The 20,814-nt window shown below is 44.9% G+C and overlaps 3 protein-coding genes and 1 long non-coding RNA gene across 5 annotated transcripts; 2 read left to right on the forward strand and 2 right to left on the reverse strand.

The window, feature by feature from the left end:
- Nucleotides 1-3,272: 3,272 nt before the first annotated feature.
- On the reverse strand, nt 3,273-5,282 carry LOC136478302 (small ribosomal subunit protein uS13z/uS13y/uS13x-like). The gene is made up of 4 exons (XM_066476702.1): nt 5,135-5,282; nt 4,883-5,043; nt 4,603-4,791; nt 3,273-3,645 (listed from the first exon to the last, which is right to left on the reverse strand). Exons 1-4 carry the CDS (start codon nt 5,135-5,137, stop codon nt 3,540-3,542), a joined length of 459 nt encoding a protein of 152 aa, XP_066332799.1. The 5' UTR covers nt 5,138-5,282; the 3' UTR covers nt 3,273-3,539.
- A 2,736-nt stretch (nt 5,283-8,018) lies between these two features.
- On the reverse strand, nt 8,019-11,229 carry LOC136478888 (uncharacterized). Its single transcript, XM_066477028.1, has 5 exons — nt 10,925-11,229; nt 9,810-9,989; nt 9,059-9,185; nt 8,824-8,937; nt 8,019-8,417 (listed from the first exon to the last, which is right to left on the reverse strand). The coding sequence occupies exons 1-5, from the start codon at nt 11,087-11,089 to the stop codon at nt 8,302-8,304; spliced, it is 702 nt and encodes a 233-aa protein (XP_066333125.1). The 5' UTR covers nt 11,090-11,229; the 3' UTR covers nt 8,019-8,301.
- LOC136478622 (uncharacterized) lies at nt 11,208-15,666 on the forward strand. Of its 2 annotated transcripts, XM_066477018.1 has the most exons (12): nt 11,208-11,686; nt 11,790-11,959; nt 12,097-12,324; nt 12,439-12,666; nt 12,738-12,926; nt 13,034-13,245; nt 13,360-13,459; nt 13,543-13,619; nt 13,703-13,783; nt 13,867-13,944; nt 14,027-14,105; nt 15,129-15,666. In XM_066477018.1, the coding sequence occupies exons 1-9, from the start codon at nt 11,356-11,358 to the stop codon at nt 13,716-13,718; spliced, it is 1,551 nt and encodes a 516-aa protein (XP_066333115.1). In that variant the 5' UTR covers nt 11,208-11,355; the 3' UTR covers nt 13,719-13,783; nt 13,867-13,944; nt 14,027-14,105; nt 15,129-15,666. The 2 variants fall into 2 exon arrangements, with proteins under 2 accessions (XP_066333115.1, XP_066333110.1); XM_066477013.1 differs by having other exon boundaries at nt 13,867-14,105; nt 15,129-15,665.
- A 1,969-nt stretch (nt 15,667-17,635) lies between these two features.
- LOC136478310 (uncharacterized) lies at nt 17,636-20,533 on the forward strand. The gene is made up of 3 exons (XR_010764234.1): nt 17,636-18,189; nt 18,450-19,538; nt 20,339-20,533. It is a non-coding gene; the product is annotated as an uncharacterized lncRNA (long non-coding RNA).
- Nucleotides 20,534-20,814: the final 281 nt, after the last annotated feature.

The following is a 20,814-nucleotide window of genomic DNA, read 5'->3' on the forward strand; positions in this document are numbered from 1 at the left end:
GAGAATTTTGTGAAGACTAGTGAATCAGAATGGACGTGACTTTGCCGTTGTTGGCTTGAGGAGGATAAAAGAACAAAGAGAAGATGGATTGAGTAGCAACGCCTTGGTTGGCCATACAAGAGAAGAGGAAAGGGTGGTGCCTGTGATGATACTCAACTGAGGAAAGAGAAAGCAGGTATTGAGCTGCTACTTGTGGAGCACTATGCTAATTGAACGAAGAAAACAAGACAATTAGAAGATGCTTGTGTATATTTTTGTTCAAATTTAGCAAATTGGCCTCTCCTACAATTTGTTTCAGGCTCCGCCACTGGTAGGTAAGAATATTAGCTGACGAGGGCCTCAATTAATTCTTAGCAGCTAATTATTGATCACGTGGGATCAGCTAAGAGAAACCAACTAGTTGTTAGTTTGGTGGTAGATAAGATATTAGCTGGTTTTTTATGAACTAAGGATCTAAATAAGACCTTAACTTGTAAGCGTATGTCACTTAGATCCACCAGCTTTAAATATATATTTATGAGTTCCTAAATTTGTTGGCCATGTTCGCTTGTCTTATAATCCGTACTTTTCAGCTTGTTTTTTCAGCCAGAACAGCGTTTTTCTCTCACAACAAATCAGCCGAAACAGTGTTTCGACTTATTTTTTTCAGCAAAGCGAACGGAGCCGTTAAGTGGTGCACAACCAGCCCATGTCAGCTATGTGGATGTTTCTTGCTGATATAGTACACTGGTGTGGCATATTTTTCTATTTTAAGCGCTCCTTTATCCCCTTTCCTCATGAATAGATTCTTTCTTCTCTTTGCTTCCCTCTTCTCTCATGGCTACTGCAGCCCGCGGACAATTGTGGTGCCAAACGGGCTAGTGTAGCACGAGAGAAGAGGGAAATAAGGATCCATTCGTGTGAGAAGAGGGAACAAGAGGGGTTAAATATAAAACATCATGTAATGTTGACATGCCACATCAAGAAATACCCATGTCGTTGTTATGGACCTACAGTGTCATCACTTACGAAGTTTAAATGGATTTTTCAAAGTTCGTAGGCCTAAATAACGCAACCTTACTAGTTTAAGGGTCGTCGGTGTATTTAACTTAAAAACAAAACATCTTAGAATTTATATATGGAAGGAGTATTTTCGTTTATCAACTAATCGTTTGCATGGGATTCAAACAAAGCCCTTAGTCTAATCGTGTTCATCGAGGAATTGAAATGCCTCCCGGCGGGTGTGATCAACGTGCACAATCATGATGAAGATGAAGCCATGTGTCTTGGAAAAGTCTCCATCACCAACGCAAAACGGAAAACACACAGCGAACCGCAAGATGCGGCCTGCTATGCTAGTTGGCGCAGTCGGACTCCAACATCCTCACCGACTACACAACTGTTGATTTAGAATCTACACACAAGATTATTCTTCTTTTTTTTTGTTTTAGTAAGTAGATAGAGATTACTACACCTACATCTTTTTTTGTCATGGACGAAGCATCATGCTGCGTCACATCCCCCCTCCTTTCTTGTGTCATGGATGAAGCATCATGCTGCATCACATCCCCTCAAACAACAGAAAAAAGAGTAGTTCTTTGGGCATAAAGCTCAGTATTCGTTTGTACGAAACTGGCTGGTTGTGTGAGAGATAAATACTGTTCAGCTGTGTTGATGAACAGTAAAATGTGAGGGAGAGCCGCCGGCTGGTCTGGAACTTCCAGACCAGCGAACGGCCCCGCGGCGGTAAAAGTTCCGAACCTTGCTGCATCAACCTGCACTTGAGTCGCGTATGCCACACACTGTTTCACCGGATAGCAAATGTGCTAGTGCGTTGCCCCCATTGTTTACCAAGACCGCTTCGATTCGGTAAGCGCAAATTATTCGGCGGACTGGATGTCCATTAGGACTACACTTGCGTGCAAAAAGAAAGCGCTCCCGGCGTTCCTTTCGGTTATGATCGAACAATATTTTACAGGGCAGTGGGCTAACGCGAAAGCAGCAGCCCGTCTCGAGCTGCAATGCAATGCCAATCATCGTGCGCAGGCCACGGGCAGACGAAAAGGGGGGCCCTAGACGCGGCGAAAGTGAACTGGGAGGTCTGAGGCTATGAGCCTCTGAGGGAGGGACGAACTGGAACTGCCCTGCAAGAATGGCCCTTGCAGAGTCCACATAGCCTAGATATAGAGAAGATGAAGTGTGAATGGAAGTTCGTAAAAGAGCACATATTGTATACCTGCAACCAACCAATCCATCCATCCATCAACATTCAACACAGCCAAACAATCCTTTGTCAGAGAAAAGTGGAAATCAGAGGCATGCGTGCGTTGAGAAATGGTAGCCAAATGCTGTGCTCCTACTTTGCAACGCCGCACCTAAAGTTTGGGATGACGAAGGATTGGTATCGGTTAAAGACTTAAAGATAGAGATATGGGTGAAAATCAAAATCTTGTCGGTGTGAAATGAATGAAATGCATACATGTATTTGTTTTAGTATAATTACTACCTCACTTGTTTCTGCTTGCTTCTGGGCAGTATCAAGAGCTCCTGGCGTGCAGAGTTTTGTGGTCGCAGGTTTTATGATCAAAATCCACATGCACAACCAGCTTGAGGATGTTTCATATTACCTTAACGTAGTCGAAATCAAATTATCAAAATCAAGGTCATGGTGTGTAGGATGACGTGAGGTTATGGCGTTGCAAAGTGTCAACATGCGTGTATGAACAATGCGGAAATCTGATTTGGCATAACTTTCATCAATTATGTCTACCACCAGGCAAAGCAATAAATCAGCAGCTTTCGCTAAACCAAACTTGTAGAATGCAGCAGGCGTAACACATACCACGGCTATGATTTGCATAGTGGAAAACGATGATTAAGGCTATGTCGGGATCCTTGAGCTAAAGTTTAGTCATTGTCACGATGAATGTTAGGATACTAACTAGAAGGACTAGACATGGGTTAATTATAAAAATAATTGCAGAAGCCCTAGATTAATTTCTATTAAGTCTAATTAATCCATTATTAGCAAATGTTTGCTGTTGCCCGCACCGCATCCTCAAATTATGAACTAATTAGACTTAATAGATTTGTCTCTCAAATTAGCCTTCATCTGTATAATTAGTTTCATAACTAGTCTATGAGTAATGCTCCTAATTTATATCTAAAATTCGTTGTGACAAGTCTAAACTTTAGCCGCAGAAACAAACATGGCCTAAAAAACCTATCTGCCACAGGCATGTGCATACCTGCTCTGGGAAGGCACTTCTCGAGACAACAATGAACAAGGTACGGAGTCAATCAACAAAAGTCTCATCAAAATAAAATTACTCTTAGAAGTTGGGAAAAAAAGAACACATTGCAGGATACAATATATTAAGGTTCCATAACTGCAAGATTATCCTAGGGCAAAACATGATTTCAGGAAACTGTCTAGACAGAAACCCTTCATCAAGACTGTTTGGACATGAACCAACACGGTAGTACTTAAGATTTGTTGGAAGGTAAGCACGTTCGCTGCAGCTAAAAAGCTGCTGCCGTTGCCATAAGCCGCCGCTAGCTTATCGCTTCTTGGAGACACCAACAGTCTTTCCACGCCTGCCAGTAGTCTTGGTGTGCTGGCCACGGACACGGAGGCCCCAGTAGTGACGCAGACCACGGTGGTTCCTGCAAAACAAGTAGATGTAAGTGATGATTTAGGAAACACACACATATAATGATAAATTGATTTATGAATTTGAAGGCCTGAGCTACTATAATGATCCAACTACGTAGTATATTAACAAAGCAAGAATGGTCATCAACACTGACATTACTAGAGAATGCAGAAGAATGCACAATGGACAGTTGGGCACAACATGTATGCTGAAACTGAAGATTGTATGCCTTGAGATAACAATGCTAAAACTGTTTTGGAAGTGACCAACAAAACCCAAGACTCAGGAGTCAGGACTAAGCAGATAATCTGCAATTGCGAGCTGGATATACAGTGGCTACTTGGGGAATCAAACACATATACCCAAAGCTACTTCAGTCAGGTATCAACTAGTTCGATCCGACAGTTCTAAAATCACTGTGAGCCTAACCAAACTTCTGCAACAACGACCATAAGGCCAACCAACAGTATCCTATGTCCATAAGGTTTCCATCTCATTTCATTGACATATACCAGGGCAACCGACCATCAGATGGAGAAAGCAGTGCACAATGTATGGTAGGCCTCAATCATCAATGGTAGTTCAAACAACCCAGCATACTTGCTTGTGTGTGTAGATGGATGCATGATAGCACATCATTGTAGGTAACTAAAGGCCCAAACATGCTCAGGGGATCATAGTGATACCCTAAATGCTACTAGATAGACACTTCCCAACTTCATAAGGTAATACAACTGGCTGTCAGCAACACAAACGAAATCAACAATTCAGACTAGTATAAACATGAGCTAATATTAGTGTATTAGACCAGTATGACATGCTGCTATAGTTAGGAAAGCCTACAGATAAATGACAAGTATACGAATGCCATCTAATACTAACAACATCATTTCTCAACGAACAATGTATGTATTACTGTTAGCCATTGCATCTAGCAACCAGGGACGGGAAATCATAGATAATACACCTGATCTTCTTGAGCCTCTCGAGGTCGTCCCTGAGCTTCATGTCGAGGGCGTTGGAGACAACCTGCGAGAACCTGCCGTCCTTGTAGTCCTTCTTCCTGTTGAGGAACCAGTCCGGTACCTTGAACTGCCTAGGGTTGGCCACGACCGTCATCAGCCGCTCCAGCTCTTCAGACGTCAGCTCGCCGGCCCTGCACGCCCACCGACACGTCACAACGTATCAGCCCCATCGTCACAAGCGAGATCTGATAAAGATCCTCGGAGAGAAAGCAAGGTGCTTGCCTCTTGTTCATGTCAATGTCGGCCTTCTTGCAGACGATGTTGGAGAAGCGGCGCCCGATACCCTTGATGGAGGTCATGGCGAACATGATCTTCTGCTTCCCATCCACGTTGGTGTTCAGCAGACGCAGGATATGCTGGAAGTCCTCACCGGCGATCAGCGACTGCGGCCACAGCATCGTCACGGAATCAGGACACGATACAAAACCATCTGCACAGCGAGAAGCAGCGGGGAGGAGTGGGAGGGGAGGTTACCATGGTGGCCGCGGCGGTAGATCGGTCGCGCGGGGCGAGGCGGCGACGGCGAGGGGGTTCAGGTGCTGGTGGGCGTCCGCGCGGCTAAAGTTTTCGAGGCGGGGTTGTGGGCAGGCTTATATACGGGAGAGTGAAACCCTAAAGTTTCATCGGACGGCTGCCATTTGACGGGCCAGCGGAATATGCAGGCTTCGTTGGTGGCTTCGTGGGCCTTGATTCGGCTCACGGGCATTCTGCGTTTCTTTGGGCCCACGTCGACTGTCAACGACTCCCCAACCCATCACCGAAACGCACGGAGCTAGGGATGAAAACCGACAAAAACGACGAGAAAATCCCCTTCCCGTATTTCATTTCTATATTTTTTTTTGCAGAAACATGATTTGAGTTTATAAAAACCGAGATAAAAAGCAATAGCGTGATATGCTGATATACGGAAATAGACAAATAATATAGATGGAGAGCTAAAAAATTAAATTAAGATATCTGATATTTACTTTGTACACCATGTGTGTTAACAAGCGTAACTACTAATTAGTGATTATTAGTAGATATATTAATGCATATTAATATATAAATATAGTACAAAGATATGTAATTATTAGACATCCTATAAAACAAAATGGAAACGAGCACAGAAACAAACAAACAAACAAATAAATAAATAAAGGGGCTATTACGTTCTTGCCTCTACTTGGACGTCCAGTTGTGATTTTACCCTTGCTTTTGTCATCGTTGTGATTTTACTCCTGTTTTTTGAAAACGAAGCTTAAGTTTACCCTTATTCCGTGAACAGCAAGTAACGGTGTCAAATGGACTCAGTAAAGACAAGTTTACCCCTGCGAAATTGCCCCTACTTATCTGAATACGTTGTGATTTTACCCCTGTTTGGCAAATAAATCACATCACCGAATACACAGTTAGCTAAATCGATGGAGCAACAAAAACTCGTTCTTCCTAAATATTGATCCTAATTTTCCTATGGACCAAATCACAGGAGCTGGACGCGATGCCGCACGTGAAGTTGCCGCCGGCGACGAGGAATTGGAAGGAGATCCTGAGCGCCGGCTCGTACAGGGTGGTGGTGGGCCCCCTGAGGCTCCAGCACACCACGGTGTGGTTGGGCCGCCGGAGCGCGCACGCGTGGGAGTCACCGACGGCCAGGCCGTACCCGAAGAGGTCCCTTGGCAGCGCGCCGGCGGTAGAGGCGTTCGTCGCCGCGTCAACGTTGTCTGCGCCCGAGCAGAGCGCGGCGCCGGAGGCGAGGACGATGCATGCTCGGAAGCCCCCCGCGGCGAGGTACGTCGCGGCGGTCGCGTTGGCGAGCCCCGCCTGCACCGCGCTACCCTGCGGGCCCCAACATCGGATGGTCGCGGACGCGTTGGTCTCGACGAAGGACGAGACCTCCCTGGATCCGCTGTCGGGAAGCGCGCCGGCCATGGATCCACCACGGGAGGGGGCGCCCGCCAGCCGCCCTCCACCGGATCCAGCCGTCGGGGGGCGCGGCCGCCATGGATCCGGCCGCCCTCCACCGGATCCAGTCGCCAGGGGCGCGCCCACCATGGATCCGGCCGTCCTCCATCGGATCCAGCCGTCGGGTGGCACGCCCGCCATGGATCCAGCCGGATCCGAGGTGAGGGAGAGGGGTTGCGCCGCACGCTGATGGTGGAGAGCCGCGCTCCTTCCCGTCGGTGGAGCCATGGAGGTAGGGGAGGAGGGCGGATCCGTGACGCCACCCGCTGCTGCTGCTCCGTGCCACCGGGAGGGGCCGAGCCGCCCTGCGCCCTACTCGACGCTGGATCCGGGAGGAGCCACCGCCGGGAGCTGGGCCCGCGCTCGCGGCAACCGCGCACCACCGCGCGGGAGCCATCGTGGGGGAGAGTGGAGGAGAGAGAGGGAGAGTTGGGGAGGGGGCGCGTCGGGAGGGGAGGGGAGGGAGGGGGCGTGTCGGGCGCCGAGAGGGGAGGGGAGGAGACCGGAGGGAGAGAGGATGATAGAGGACGGGGGATTGGAAGGGTAGGAGCGAATAAGGGTATTGTCGTCCTTTGGTCTTACTGTGAAGGGATATAACTGACAGAGTTGAAAGTAAGGGTAAACTGAGGCTTAGTTGTTACAAAACAGGGGTAAAATCACAACGACGACAAAAACGAGGGTAAAATCATAATTGGACATCAAAATAAGGGCAAAAACACAATATTCCCATAAATAAAATCCTCTATTATTTTCTGCCTCGTTCCTATATTTTTCCATACGAAATGGGACAAAAGTACAAAACCAACCGGACGAGACGGAGTTTATTCCGTCCGTTATCATCACTGCAAGAGCGTACTACTCGGAGCATGATTGCATGAACACCAAACACGCCCTCCTGAAACACTTCTTCGCGGCTACCGACTTAGTTTTCTTATTTTCCTTTTTTTTCCGGAAGGAACCGGCCCTGTTTGGCAGGGCTTCATTTTACTAGTGAAGCCATTTTTTTTTTGCTTCAGCTCCACGAACAGTTCCACCGGTGGAGCTGAAGCGGTTTTGGTAAACCGTTTGACAAAATGGCTTCTCTGTGAGAGCATGTTTTTAGAGGCCTGGAGGAGGAGCCGGGAGAAGCCACTTTTTTTTTAGCTCCATCCCACCCCAAATCACTGTGAGAGCATGTTTTTAGGGGCTTCACAAGTGGAACTATTTTACTTTACCATAGAAAACGGCTCCAAACGACTCCTGTCCTTAGCTTTGAAATTGTACGAACGACTACGCGTCAGGCTAGGCATCTTCCGACGATATGGGAAGGCGAGATCAGGGCCAAGACACAACAGGAACGTATCGCCATGTCGCCATCGACTGGGATGTTTGAACCGCATGGAAATGCAGTCTTCTTTTAAACGAGAAGGCATCGTTACAACAAAGAAAAAACAACTTTGTATTGAGGAAAATACCAGAGTTCAAAATGATCATGCAAGTTCGCACTTGGGAAAGCATCTCTAACAGTCTAACGTGCGACAAGTGCAAACGCAACGCAATAATCCAATTCCTCTTGCATGTTCCACCTTGAGATCCATTTGCCGGTATCTATTTGGATATGGTCCAGGTATGTGACGCACAAGTCACAAGTGCCTTGAACAATTACAACTGAAATATGCCGCCCAGCCATATTCATCCATGTTTTTCTTCACGTCATGTTACTTCTGGAATTGAATGCTGTAAGAACCAGTGTTTGGATCTTTGACGGCTTTGAAATTGTCAACACTCATTCCGAAGCGGCCCAGCACAGAGTTCCCCAGATCTTTCAGCTTTGCTGCAAGAGATAACATGGGTCCCTTAGTAGCAAAAAGAAAAACATGTCCATTACTTGATCACCAGCACAACGGCACATGAAATTATCTGTAAAAAACAAACAAATCCTGATAACAGGAGGGCATTGAAATTAATGTTGTTCAGTGGTACGCTTTGTGAGCAATGTAAAACTTTGGCATTTTCCTTGCACAATATATCTAACTCCTAAGCACTTCACATTTCATCACCGAGTGTTCCTTGAAAGAATATATCATGACAGCAGAGATCTGCATCTGCATGTACTCCTAAAACAAACAAGTGCAGCAAGAGAAGCCACTTTACAGAAGAGATGTCTATAGCTTTCCACAATGATGTCACAAAGCGCCAATAACGCTGTTTGAGATACTTGAAAAAAGGCAGCACATTACCAATCATTTCTTCCTTCATCTTTTCCCTCTTCTCAGCTGCCAGGGGCTCAAGTCGGAAAAGCAACCTCGTGGCTTGTTGATTTGAAGGATCCACTTCAATAACCTTTTTCATATCTATGAACAGTGATAGTTTGACATCAATCAGAACTTGTGAACTTGAAAAATGATGCATGCTTATGTGGCAATAATGTGAAATTGACACATAAAAAAGCACATAGGAGAAAAAACATCTAACCGGCAATAGCTTCATCATAGTGTTCAAGCTTTTCATGTGCTTCTGCCCTCCGGAGCAGGGCTTTCAGGTATGTTGGATTGAGTTCAAGTGCTTTTGTACATTCTTTAATCGTCTCATCATGTTTTCCCTATAATAACATAAAAGTCGCATTGGGGTCTGCTTGTAACGAGACAAAACAGCTTTATTCGATGCCCTCCAAAGCAGGGCTTTTAGGTATGTTGGATTGAGCTCAAGTGCTTTTGTGCATTCTTTAATCGTCTCATCATGTTTTCCCTAGTAACACAAAAGTCAGCATTGGGGTCTGCTTGTAACGAGACAAAAAACAGTTTTATTCGACAGATATGGTGGTCCAAGTAAATAACTAAGAGACTAAGGTGAATAGTACACATATTTGAAACTAGACTAAACAAGTGCAAATATTTAGCAAAACTAGAGCAAATCAAAGGATTTTGACTACCAAAACAGCTTGAGACTAGCAAGTTCAGGCAGTATATTCAAAACAGTGTTTGCTAGCAAACTTACACAGGAGTGCAAGGACAAGCCCTCTGTAGGTGAAAATAGTAAGAAGGAATCATATAGATCAGGGGATAACAGTAGTGGCCGTGGGCCAGTGGGCACAATCTTTATGAAAAAATACATAACCACACTGTACTACTGAATTTTCACGACATTAAGGAGTAATCATGGCACACAAATCTGTATATTTTTCTCTGCCCACCAAAGTTATGTTCCAATCAGGAAAATGGCTTACCAATTTCAGGAAGCATACAGCACGATTAGAATGGCATGCAGCACGTATATCCTCAGCAGATTCCAGCTCAGCAGCAATTTGCAATGCCATTTCATACTGTGATAATGCTTCCTCATATTGTCCAGCGCCAAAAAGCTTGTTTCCTTCTGCTTTTGCATCATTTGCTTGGCTTCTAGCTTTCTACAACAAGTAGAACGAATACTCATTTACCAGAGTGCAATAAATCTCCCCAGAAAGGATGATATAGAGAATTCAGACCCAAAGTAGCAAATAATTTAACAATATAATGTGCTTCAAGCAATAGCCTCCAATAGGTTGTGAGATGATAATGAATTGAATTGCTGTCTATATCATGTAGTGGCAGTTACTGCCAGCAAAATTTTATACCAAACACTACATCAAATTGTATCCTAACTAGTTTTTCCGCAAAACTTAGCAAATTTTACAGATAAAATCAATTCTGGATTATCATTATCTTGCAAAAGAAACAGTTACATAAAATGTGTAGCACTAGCATGACAGTGAAAATTCGAGAACAAGTCTTTTCATCGTAGCGTTGGGCACATCAGCTCTGTATATTTCATATGCATATGCATAATTTTCTAGAAGATAGTTTGCCTACTGCATTCATTCATTTTGTACCTATTTATAACCAAACAGACAACTGATCAGCATCTCCTATAAAGCATGGTATAAACCACAAAACTAACTTTCATTCCAATTGAGCATGATACGAAGCTCAGATATTGTATTTTCATATCTATGAACAAAGGGAGCACTGTTTCTTCGTCAGGTAATCTGAAGGACTTGGCAAATTAGAGAATATATGAAGTCTGATCAATGGAACATAGCTAGTCAGCCAATAAGTACTAAAAATATCACCATCTTACAGCTGTTCATAACAAACAGAGGCGGTTCTGGGGGGTCACCACTACCTAATCAAATCTAGCGACAAAACTACTTGTGGAATACTCCGCTGCTCCAGCTCTAAGCACGAATCAAGCAATCAATCCAACCTAGTTCAAGCACCAAGCAATTGAACCCCAGATTCGAGAATCGCAGTCGACAACCGTGAGGGGAAATGCAATAAGGATGCGGGGCGGTCATGGCACTACCTCTCGCAGCTGCTCGTCGGTGAGCGCGTCCTCGAAGGCCTCCTCCTCCTCCTCCTCTTCCGCCGCCCTCGACGCCTCCCCGCCGGCCGCGGCGGCCGCCTGCTCCTCCGCCGCAGGCGACGAGGGGCGCGTCGCCTCCTCGGGCTCCAGCTCGATCACTACCATGTCTTGCCCCCGACGGGAGGGTTCGCGACTTCGGGGTTGTTTGCTTCGGCCCAGGAACGCTACGCTGCCTGGGCAGACACATTTTTATGTCCACGAAGCAAACAAAGGCCTGCTGCCGCTCTGCTCCCTCTCTCCTCAACCTGGGCAAGTCGAAGAGAGGGAGGAGAGCCCTGCACACGCTCGACGGACTCTTCCGGTCTATCTATCTATTGAGCCGTCCATCCACAAACCCTAAACCCTAACGCGCGGGCTCTGAGGCCGCCGCAATGTCGTTGAGCGCGACAGGATCCGACGCCGGCCTCCTTTCCTCCACTTCAGCCCTCTCCGGCGCCGGCGGGGCCACCACAAAATCCAGCAGCGGGATAGAGGTCGAGACCCCAGGCCTGCAGGGGGTTGTCTCCAGGTGCAGTTTCGGCTCAACCATCTCCCGTGGCACGGATTCCAAGGGGGGCGTTTTACGGAGGTTCGAGATCTGGACCATGAATGAGGACTTCGACAGATTATACCTCACTGAATTTGTTGAGCTATTGGAGGAGGTGAAGGAAGATTTCGGCGTCTGCTTTAAGATGCCGCCGCCGAGAATGATCCAATACCGAGGTGCACCCGCACTGGCCTCTCGCATGCACCTACTTCTTCGTCGATTTTGTTTTTGATCTTTCGGAAAATTGAATTGAATCCCCGTAATATTCGACAAATTCAGATCTGTTTGAGAGAGCATGGGGATGGGAACGTTTCTTTCCTGTCTACAACCCGAGGTACCTTGAGGAATTCTACTGGCGAAATGTCAAAGCGAGTGGGGCTCAATCTGAGACCACCCTCGGTAGACAGCCAACCATTTGTGCTACCGCTGGTGTTAATCTAGTATATCTGGTAATCCATTTCTTCCTAGTTACTAGCTGAATTTCCAGGCTTCCAGGCTAGGTTAGGGTTGTATTTCCTCATTGCTTCGCTAAGAATTATTATCAGCGATTGTAAAATGTTCCGTTTTTTTTTGCTTGCTTTCCAAGGGTTGCGAGAAGGTTATTGGTTCTACACAGTCTGATGCTACCACTGGGCAACAGCACGCCAATTCTGCTTGTGCCAATCACAACTTGGCTTGTGCTGATCACAACTTGTCTGATGCTACCACCGGACAACACCATGCCAATTCTGCTTGTGCCAATCACGACTTGGCTTGTGCTGATCACAACTTGGCTATTGCCGATCACAACCTGGCTATTATTCTCGTCTATCTGGTAACTTCACTGCCTGCCAATTACTAGCTTAATGTGCAACCTTTGAGGCTAGGCTAGATTTGCATTCATTGGTCACTTACAGTGAATTGATCTATTTTTTGCTTACTTTCCAAGTGTTGCAAAAAGGAGGCCGAACTGGTTTCTGAATGGAAGAAGCAGCGATTACAATACTCGCAAAAGAAGCAGAAGAAGAAGAACTCACAAAAGAAGCAGAAGCAGAAGACGAAGGGATTACGTCTTCTCTCTCCTGAGATCAGGCTGAGCACCAGCATTCAGAAGGAAATCATAAGTCTTGTGCTGCCCACAGAGAAAACGCCTATCCCTATCATACCTCCTGTTATTGTATGTATAGAAACAGCTTTGCATCAGTTTACATTATATGCACTTTATTTATCTGTTCACTCTACTTGCAGTATGATTGCATCAATTGTATCATGAAGGGAGCTGAGTTGATCCTTGAGTGGCTGAGGTTGGGGTTCGGTCCCTATGGCTTACATCATGACTTGAGCCATGGCATTCGTAACCGGGTGTTTTGTCTCATTAAGAAGTATTCGCGTGCAGATCCGTGTTCTGCTTCTGTTGCTACCTGTGCTGTGCTGTTGGTAAGTGTTGGTGCTAGACCAGAAATGACAAGCTTTATTTGTTGTGAACTGGTATTTACTCTTTGATGGGTAACTTGCTTGCAAAAATTGCAAACAAAATTTTCTAGGGAATCACGAAAGAGTCTGGGCTTGTCTGTAAGAAGCTGAGGCAAGACAATGATATCTTAGGTGGAGAGAATACCTTGAGTTTAGATATTCGCAGGTCGGCCTTGGATATGTTGGCTTTTGGTATGGATGAATATGTGCTTAAGAGGGCTAGAATTGATGGCTTTTGCTATAGGATTCACTTTGACCCAGCTTCAGCAGACATACTTACCTGGTGTGATATATATATACTGATTGGTATATTTCATTATGTGTGTGAGAAATGTTTATAATGTTGTGAGGGGTGAGAAGCAAGTTAATATCATTTTTGTATATCTACTCTTTCCAGGCATGAAAAGGAATGGCAACATAGCAAGGCTCAAGATACCGAACTGGGTAAAGTGCACGTTGATGAGCTAATAAAGGAAAATCTTGCAACCAAAAACAAGGTATAGCAATGTACCAGCTCAAATTAACATTTTGTTTTCACAAAATTCTCAATCCTTTTTTGCTGACTTGAACTCTTCTCTAGCTGGAAGAGGATGTGACAGTCAACGGCATAACCAGAGGCTCTCATGAGTTAAGGAAAATCATTCGACAAGAAACAAGGTATAGCGATGAACCATCTCAAACTAACAGTTTGTTCTTACAACATTCTGAATCCTTTTATGCTGACTTCAACTGTTCGCTAGCTGGAAAAGGATGTGACAGTCAACGGCATAACCAGAGGCTCTCATGAGTTAATTAAGGAAAATCATTCAACCAAAAACAAGGTATAACAATGAACCAGCTCAAATTAACAGTTTGTTCTTACAACATTCTGAATCGTTTTTTGCTGACTTGACCTGTTCGCTAGCTGGAAGAGGATGTGACAGTCTGGCATAACCGGTGGCTCTCATGAGTTAAGGAAGGAAAAGCATTCAACCAAAAAGAAGTTATAGCGATTACTCCGCACAAATTAACAGTTTTTTGTGGCCTACCTTCTGAATTTTCTCTGACTTGAGCTGTTTGCCTAGGCTGAGGATGTGATACTCTACAACGAAACCAGAGGTGCGTGGAGCGAGGGCTTGTATCCTGAGCGGACCGATTAAAAAGGTTAGTGGAAATTATATGGCTATAGGGGAAGTTAGGAAGGCTTTCATGCATGTATACTTGTATATAGTTCTGAAACTTGGGGGAAGATTATCTTGTTGGTCCTGTGCGTTACATGCAAGGGTAGCGGGTGGTTATGGGTTAAAATTAGTGAGCTCATGGAGATGCTAATGAACTGAATATGGACACTAACAGGCGCCAACAAATCCAAGAGAAATTTAAACATTAAGCTATGATCTGCCCATCTTTGCAGTTTTTTCGTTCACGATGCAATTACCTTGTTCTTTCTCTCTGTTCGGTTCTGTACAACCAAAGCTCCAGGGGGTCTATACAATACTCTCTTAACTTATCCACCGATAATAATAGATCATCAAACACTTTCATGTTTGCGATCTCAGGTTGACTATTGATGCTTAGTTATGGCATGGTTTTATCTTAACAGATTTGAGTAGCTCCCTGCTCTTGCAATAAATTTGTGTTTTTTTAATGTCCATCCGAGGTACTAAAAAACATTTCCTGTTCCGTATATGCACTCTGTTTTTTTTGTCCGTGCGAGGTACTAAAAACATTTCCTGTTCCGTAGTATGCACTCTGAGTTTGATAGATGCTCTTTGTTATGGTATGATTTTTTCCTTGCAGATTTGAGCAGCACCTTGCTCTTGCACTTATTTTGCTTTTTGTCTGGGGTACTAAAGACTGTGTTTAATTAAGTGATTAAGTAATTTTACCTCCCAGCTGTACCGATCTTTTTGTACCAATGTCCCATATCGGTGGCATATATCTTAATGATACCTTCCCATGGACCACAAAATCTTATTTTCACGCCCGGGGGTGGGGGTGTTAATTTTGTGTTTTGTTGCACATGTTGTAATGGACCTTTCCTTTCCTAATTCAATGATTAGAAAAAAGGAACCAATCATTTCATAACTTACATATACTATGCTACTTTTCTTTGTAATCTTTTAGGTGGGTTTATTACCATTACAATCTCATTATTGACCTGCTATTTTTCCTGTGTTTTTTCAGCGGGATGAGGGAATGCAAGAAGATGGTAGCGGTAGCTTTTGTTACCCACACTACAAAAAAAACCTAGCTGGCCTTCATTCCCTTCCTGATGCTTCTGTAAACCTGAGATGAAAGGCTACAGTTATGTTCTGTCCATGTGTTCGAATCATTAATCTGTGGTTCATATGTCTGCAGATGCTCTACTACTCTGGAATTTATAAGTCCGTGGTTGGTGCCTACAGATGCTGCCCTATTCTGGAAGTCATAATTAGTCCGTGGTTAATGTCTGCATATGCTCTACTTTTCCTTTCCTGTGTAGGGTAATCATGTTAAAAGATGGAACTGTTGTAATCAAATTTACGAAGAAAGAAACTCGCTGTTGCTGCCAAATAGATTTTGCCTTTTCATGACCGATCGCCAATGCTGCGTCAGTATGCTCGCAGGCGGTAGATTCCTGCTACTTTGCCTAACTGACAGCCAGAGGCAGCCATTAGAGCATCTCCAAGAGATTAGTCAAAATGACTACTAAATTTATTGATTTAGCTACTCTCTAAAATTGATTTGACAAAAAAAATACTGGAGTATTTCAAATGGCCAGTAAGGTAGGCTTTCTTAAAGTAGAGAGCGAATGAGTTGGGATGTATAGTTACTAAATTTAGAGTCACTTAGAGTCTGTTTTTGCTTTAATAATAGCTAAATTTATCTTTAGAAAACGGTTTGGCTAATTTCTTAGAGGCGCTCTTAGCCAAGAAGTTTATACAGATATCAAAGGTTAACAAATTTAACTGAGTTTTTTAAATATCCAATTGCCTGATGTTTGCCACTTTAAACAGGAGGATTATGGCGAGAACTATCTGCAATGCGGGCAACATTAAAGGCTCAGTTCGTTACTTTTTCTGCCAGTCAATTTGTTTTTCTTTTATAACAAATCAGCCAATAGTATTTTCATCCATAATTTTTCAGCCACGCAAACAGAGCCTAATTTCTTGGAAACAAACAGGGCCGAGGTAGTTGTTGAGCACGTGTGCGCTAGTTCATGTGCAGATGCCCTAATTTTTTACAATCTGGTCTCATTTTTTGAAGAAAAATTACGTTTGGCCCCTTAGGAGACGTAAACTGATCTTTAGACCTTAGGGGTCGATGCCAGAGCTCATAGCTCCGAGGTAACACGTCTCGGCACCATAGATCTTGGCTCCGAGGTGTCTGACCGCGCACAACAAGGCATCCTAGGTGGCGATCCTAGGTGGCGTTGACGTGACCGGTACCTCAAAACCATAGATCTTGGCTCTGAGATCGGAGCCAGGATCTTGATGCCGACCTCGAAGCCGAGATTTGTGGCTTCGACCTTGGCCACGTATCCTGACTCCGAGGTATCTCTTATTATCAAATTGGGGGACTTTGGCTGCCAACCAGGGTGGCCACGTCGCCCGAAATTCCCCTGGCCGTCCGATTCTCCGATCGACGACCCCTATTGGCTCCGCCTCTCGCTACAGTACGCGCCTGCCCGCTATGAAGCCCTCGGCGGCTCTCCCCGACCCCGACGCCCTCCTCCTCTCCGTTCTCTCTCTTTCCCTCCCTCCCTCGCTCCTGACTCGCGACGCAGCTTAGGCGACGGCGCGGGACGGCCTCGACGGTAGCCCGCCCTCCACGCGGTGGTGGCCTCCCTCCTCCTTCTCCTCCTCCTCCACCACCACCACCACCACGCCACTTCCTCCTTGCGACGCAACGCGGCGGGTCGCGCGGCCTAGGGTTTTGCCCCTCCATCGCTAGTCATCCCCACGGCCGCGCGCCCAGCCATCGGACACCCTGACGCGTCGGAGGCCTCTAGCGGTGGAGGAACCTCCGTGGTGGCCGTGCATGACGATGGGGAGGTCACGTCAGCAACCTCGGCGGTGGATCTAGAGCGGCCGCTCGCGGGGCCCCTCGCGCAGCCAACGGAGGCGGTGGATCTGCGCCGAGCAACCAGATCCAGCGCGAGCCCTCCCCGTCTCCACAAGATCCGCCTGCTGGGTGCCCGGATCTGTCGCCTGGTTGGCCGGATCCGTCGCCTTCTGCGCCCCTCCCTCCGCCTCGGTCGTCGACAGCGACGCGCGCGGGAGCGCTAGGGTTACCGCTTACACGCCATCTCCGGTACCCAACGCTGCTGCTCTCCCTGCTCGTCCTCTTTCGCTTATCTGTACCTTTTGCTAATTGCCACATTGTGTGTCTTTTTCCTTGTGGTGACCTAATTTTCTGATTCTAATATGGCAAACGCTAGAATGTTACTCAAGTACTGATAGTACCTGATTTGAACAACTTGCTTATAACGTTAGAGCATTATAGTAACTGATTTCAACAACTTACTTAGCATGAGAGTAACAACTTACTTAGCATGAGAATAGCTGAACCACCGTCCTTGCCAGGCATGTTATAAAATACACAACTTTCTCCTGAGTTGCTACAATAGTTTTTGGTTTATTTTCCACTTTTGTATTTTTTTCTCGAACACCTAGGAGAGCTGCTTATCATTTCATTAAAAGACAGCGTATGAACACCACACCCACCACTCCTCCCTATGCCTAACAGTTCAGCCAATTAAGACCAGGCAGTTCTTGTCGAGTTGTCGTGAACCGACGCTACTGTCTAATGATTACATTGATCTGTTATTTTCTTAGTTACAGTTATGTGACCCTTACAACTTATCTTGTATGTGTAGTTCTGGAAATCATAAATCAAAAGGCCTATGGTGTTAGTCGGGCCAGCCTTGGTGCTGCTGTTGCCATTGATTCTTCAGTCAACTATCCGGAAGCAGTACATGCTCAAAATAGTTTTGTTGTCTATATTTCTTTAGTACTGCAGACTACAGAGTAATACAACAAATTAAATTGAGGTATTTGTAGTGCTTCCTTTTATGTGAATTTTGACTACTATGCCACAAGCCTTCATACAAGACAGATCTTACAAGTTTGAGAGTTTTATATTCCAATTAGCTAATTTAAGCTTGGTTTCATAGGTCTCGAAATTGATCTTCATTGGTGCAGGTGTATACTATGAGGGCCCGAAAGATGTGACTAAAATCCCTAAGTTTGTTTCATATGCCGGGGTGAGTCATTCTGACTTCCATGCTAGGCTTATTTAGTTTTCCATTTCATTTTACATATTTTATTTTTTATGTCGTTAGGTCTGTATTTTTCATTCGGTGCTTAGCTTATTGGTTATGGCTGTGCTTTTTTTTGATAATGATGGTTGTGCTGCTTAAGTGGAATGTCTCTAATTGGATCAAAGAAATCTTGTGGTGTGTGTCTACATTGGCTGGGCGACTGGACTACTGCAGTAAACTGATCGTTTTCTTTGCTTCCCCAGGTGTTCATATTGAAGAGTCTTCCACTGCGATTTTTAGCAACAAGTTTCGCATTTAAAAAAACTCCAAATAAATTCTTTGATTGGGTGCAAGTAAGCCTCTATGGATCACTTTGAACTTTAAAAGGAACATGAAAAGAAGAGCTCTAGTAGTTTTCTCTACCTTTTGAAACGAGGGACAAGTCCATTTTCTCTTCCAATAAAGTTGCTTTCCAGTAAATGCATCTGTACATGCAGAAGTTATGAAGGCTATCTCAAATTGGAAGAATGCCCTGCCAAAATTCACAGCTTATTTATCGAGTTCTTTAACACTATTTTTTTACAAGGCCAATTCTTTATCACTAAAGGAAAAGTTGTTCCTGCTATAAAGCACTGCATTGCAACCTGGGCTGCTTGTGATGTGGTCAGCATCGTGTTAATTATTTCGCTTTAGCTTAACTGATATTTGAGTTACAAACATGTAGATATTTTGTCCTTTCTACAGAAATTACGTTTGTCATGTATCTACTATCTATGTATCTAAAAAGCCAAAACGTCTTATAGTTTGCAATTGAGAGAGTAGCTTACAAGGTGGATACGTTGATTTTCGCCTGATCACTTAGAACAGGACACGGCTATTATCCTATTGATGATTTCCTATTTATGATACGTACAGTTCTGCTTGCAGGTGTATGATGAGGCTAAAGGTATGCTAATTATTGTGCTCCAATCTTTTGCTTTCTGTGCCTGACATATCTACATTAGACTCCTAATATTGTTTTCAGGTAAAAATTAAACACATTTTTTTTCTGCGCCTTAACCAGGTGTGGGTCGGTGCGCTGTCTCGTGGCGGTGGCGGCGGCAGGGTCAAGCGGTGCAAGCACCGGGTGGCAGTGAAGAGGGTGCCCCTGGCCATAGGGACGGGCTACAGGTTGTTCAGGAGGAGGTGAGGTGGCTGAGGCGCACCTCCCCATGGTGTCGGAACGTGTGCACATTCCATGGTGCTATGAGGGTCGGCGGCCACGTTTGTTTCGTCATGGATCGCCATGTTGGGTCTGTGTAGGCAGAGATGCGGCAGAATGGTGGACGCCTCACGCTGGAGCAGATTCTCAGGTCTAGCATTGCATCTAAACGTCAGTACTTAGTAATATTGAGTAGCTATTCTTTCTGCTTTTGTTGTGCCGATTATCACTGTAAACATATCACATTGCAACATAGCGCTCACTTTTATTGTTACTCAGTACTCAGTAAGAACTAAGAAGCATGCCTAGCTAGAACCTTCACTAAAGGTGGCAAACTGTGTAATATGACAGCTTGCTTTGAGAGGTGTCAAGTGATTGCCTTGTTAATGGTGTTATGTGTTTGGATTTTGTTGGTGCTGGTGGCTGTTTTGTTTGCTTAGCTTCTATTGTTGTAAGGTAAAATTGGTCACAATTAATGCTTATCATGTCGTTTGCTATTTCGGTGCAACGCTGTCATATATTTTGTGAATATCATCACTTTGGCTTGCAATTTGCTTGCTGAGTCAATTACCATTAGGTTATCAAGCTGTGGAGCTTCAATTTTTTTTATCTATTATTAGCTCACAAGGTGGCTAACACTAATATATATATGCTGAAATCATTAAAGTTTCTATGACATGCATATGTGTGAGTACAATTTCTACGAGAATTAATATCGCTGTAGAAAATTTATGAAGTGCTGTGGTTTTCACAACAGAATTAGGCACTAGCACGTTTAACATTTCTCTGCAAGACCTACTTGGTTTTTAGAACGTAGGTATCTCCTTTTCTACGTTGTCGGTGCGCGCGATGGCGCGTGTGATGAACTACTTAAATGTAAATCGAGCCGGCCGCGCGAACATCTCCCTCTCTCTCGCACTCTGATCTCTCTCCCTGTCTCCCCGTCGCCAGCTACCTTCGTCGCCGGGTTCAACCCTTGAAGGCGAGGGAACACTACGGCTTCGAGTATGCTGGCACCGAGGATCCCTCCTGGATGGTCCCTACCTAGGAGCTGACGGAGGAGGAAGTCTTGGAGCGCCTCCGGAAGGTCCTGAAGGGAGTAAGCGTCGTCCCGCTCAGGGTCGATGAATTCACTGCTGAGAAACCACCCCGACTATAAGTTTGTTCTTGTGTTCTTCAAAAATGTACTCTCCTTCTCTGTTTTCTTTGCTTGAGTTTATTTTTTGCCTGGTTGTTTGCAGGATTTGTTAGATATTATGGGCTTGGCCCATTTATTTAATATCTCTATTAAACTCTATGGTCCGTACATGTACATTAATGGTTTTTATACCATATGGGAATTTAATCGAGAGGCGACTCTACTTAAATACCTGATCATTGATCGATCTATTTGAGAAGTAAAAGTGAATCACCTGGATGCCACACGC

This window comes from Miscanthus floridulus, chromosome 1 (genome assembly GCF_019320115.1).
Source record: "Miscanthus floridulus cultivar M001 chromosome 1, ASM1932011v1, whole genome shotgun sequence".
In the NCBI taxonomy this organism is placed as follows: Eukaryota; Viridiplantae; Streptophyta; class Magnoliopsida; order Poales; family Poaceae; genus Miscanthus; species Miscanthus floridulus.

Excerpts from the sequence above, each read along its gene's own strand:
- LOC136478302 (XM_066476702.1), bottom strand. Across the intron at positions 4,792-4,882 it reads GACATTGACATGAACAAGAG|GGCCGGCGAGCTGACGTCTG; the intron begins GCAAGCACCTTG and ends GTGGGCGTGCAG. Across the intron at positions 3,646-4,602 it reads GAGAGGCTCAAGAAGATCAG|GAACCACCGTGGTCTGCGTC; the intron begins GTGTATTATCTA and ends CTTGTTTTGCAG.
- LOC136478888 (XM_066477028.1), bottom strand. The coding sequence starts at position 11,089 with ATGGTAGTGATCGAGCTGGAGCCCGAGGAGGCGACGCGCCCCTCGTCG. Across the intron at positions 8,938-9,058 it reads CTATGATGAAGCTATTGCCG|ATATGAAAAAGGTTATTGAA; the intron begins GTTAGATGTTTT and ends CACTGTTCATAG. Across the intron at positions 8,418-8,823 it reads GATGAAGGAAGAAATGATTG|CAAAGCTGAAAGATCTGGGG; the intron begins GTAATGTGCTGC and ends TATCTCTTGCAG.
- LOC136478622 (XM_066477018.1), top strand. The coding sequence starts at position 11,356 with ATGTCGTTGAGCGCGACAGGATCCGACGCCGGCCTCCTTTCCTCCACT. Across the intron at positions 11,960-12,096 it reads GTGTTAATCTAGTATATCTG|GGTTGCGAGAAGGTTATTGG; the intron begins GTAATCCATTTC and ends TTGCTTTCCAAG. Across the intron at positions 12,667-12,737 it reads CTATCATACCTCCTGTTATT|TATGATTGCATCAATTGTAT; the intron begins GTATGTATAGAA and ends CTCTACTTGCAG.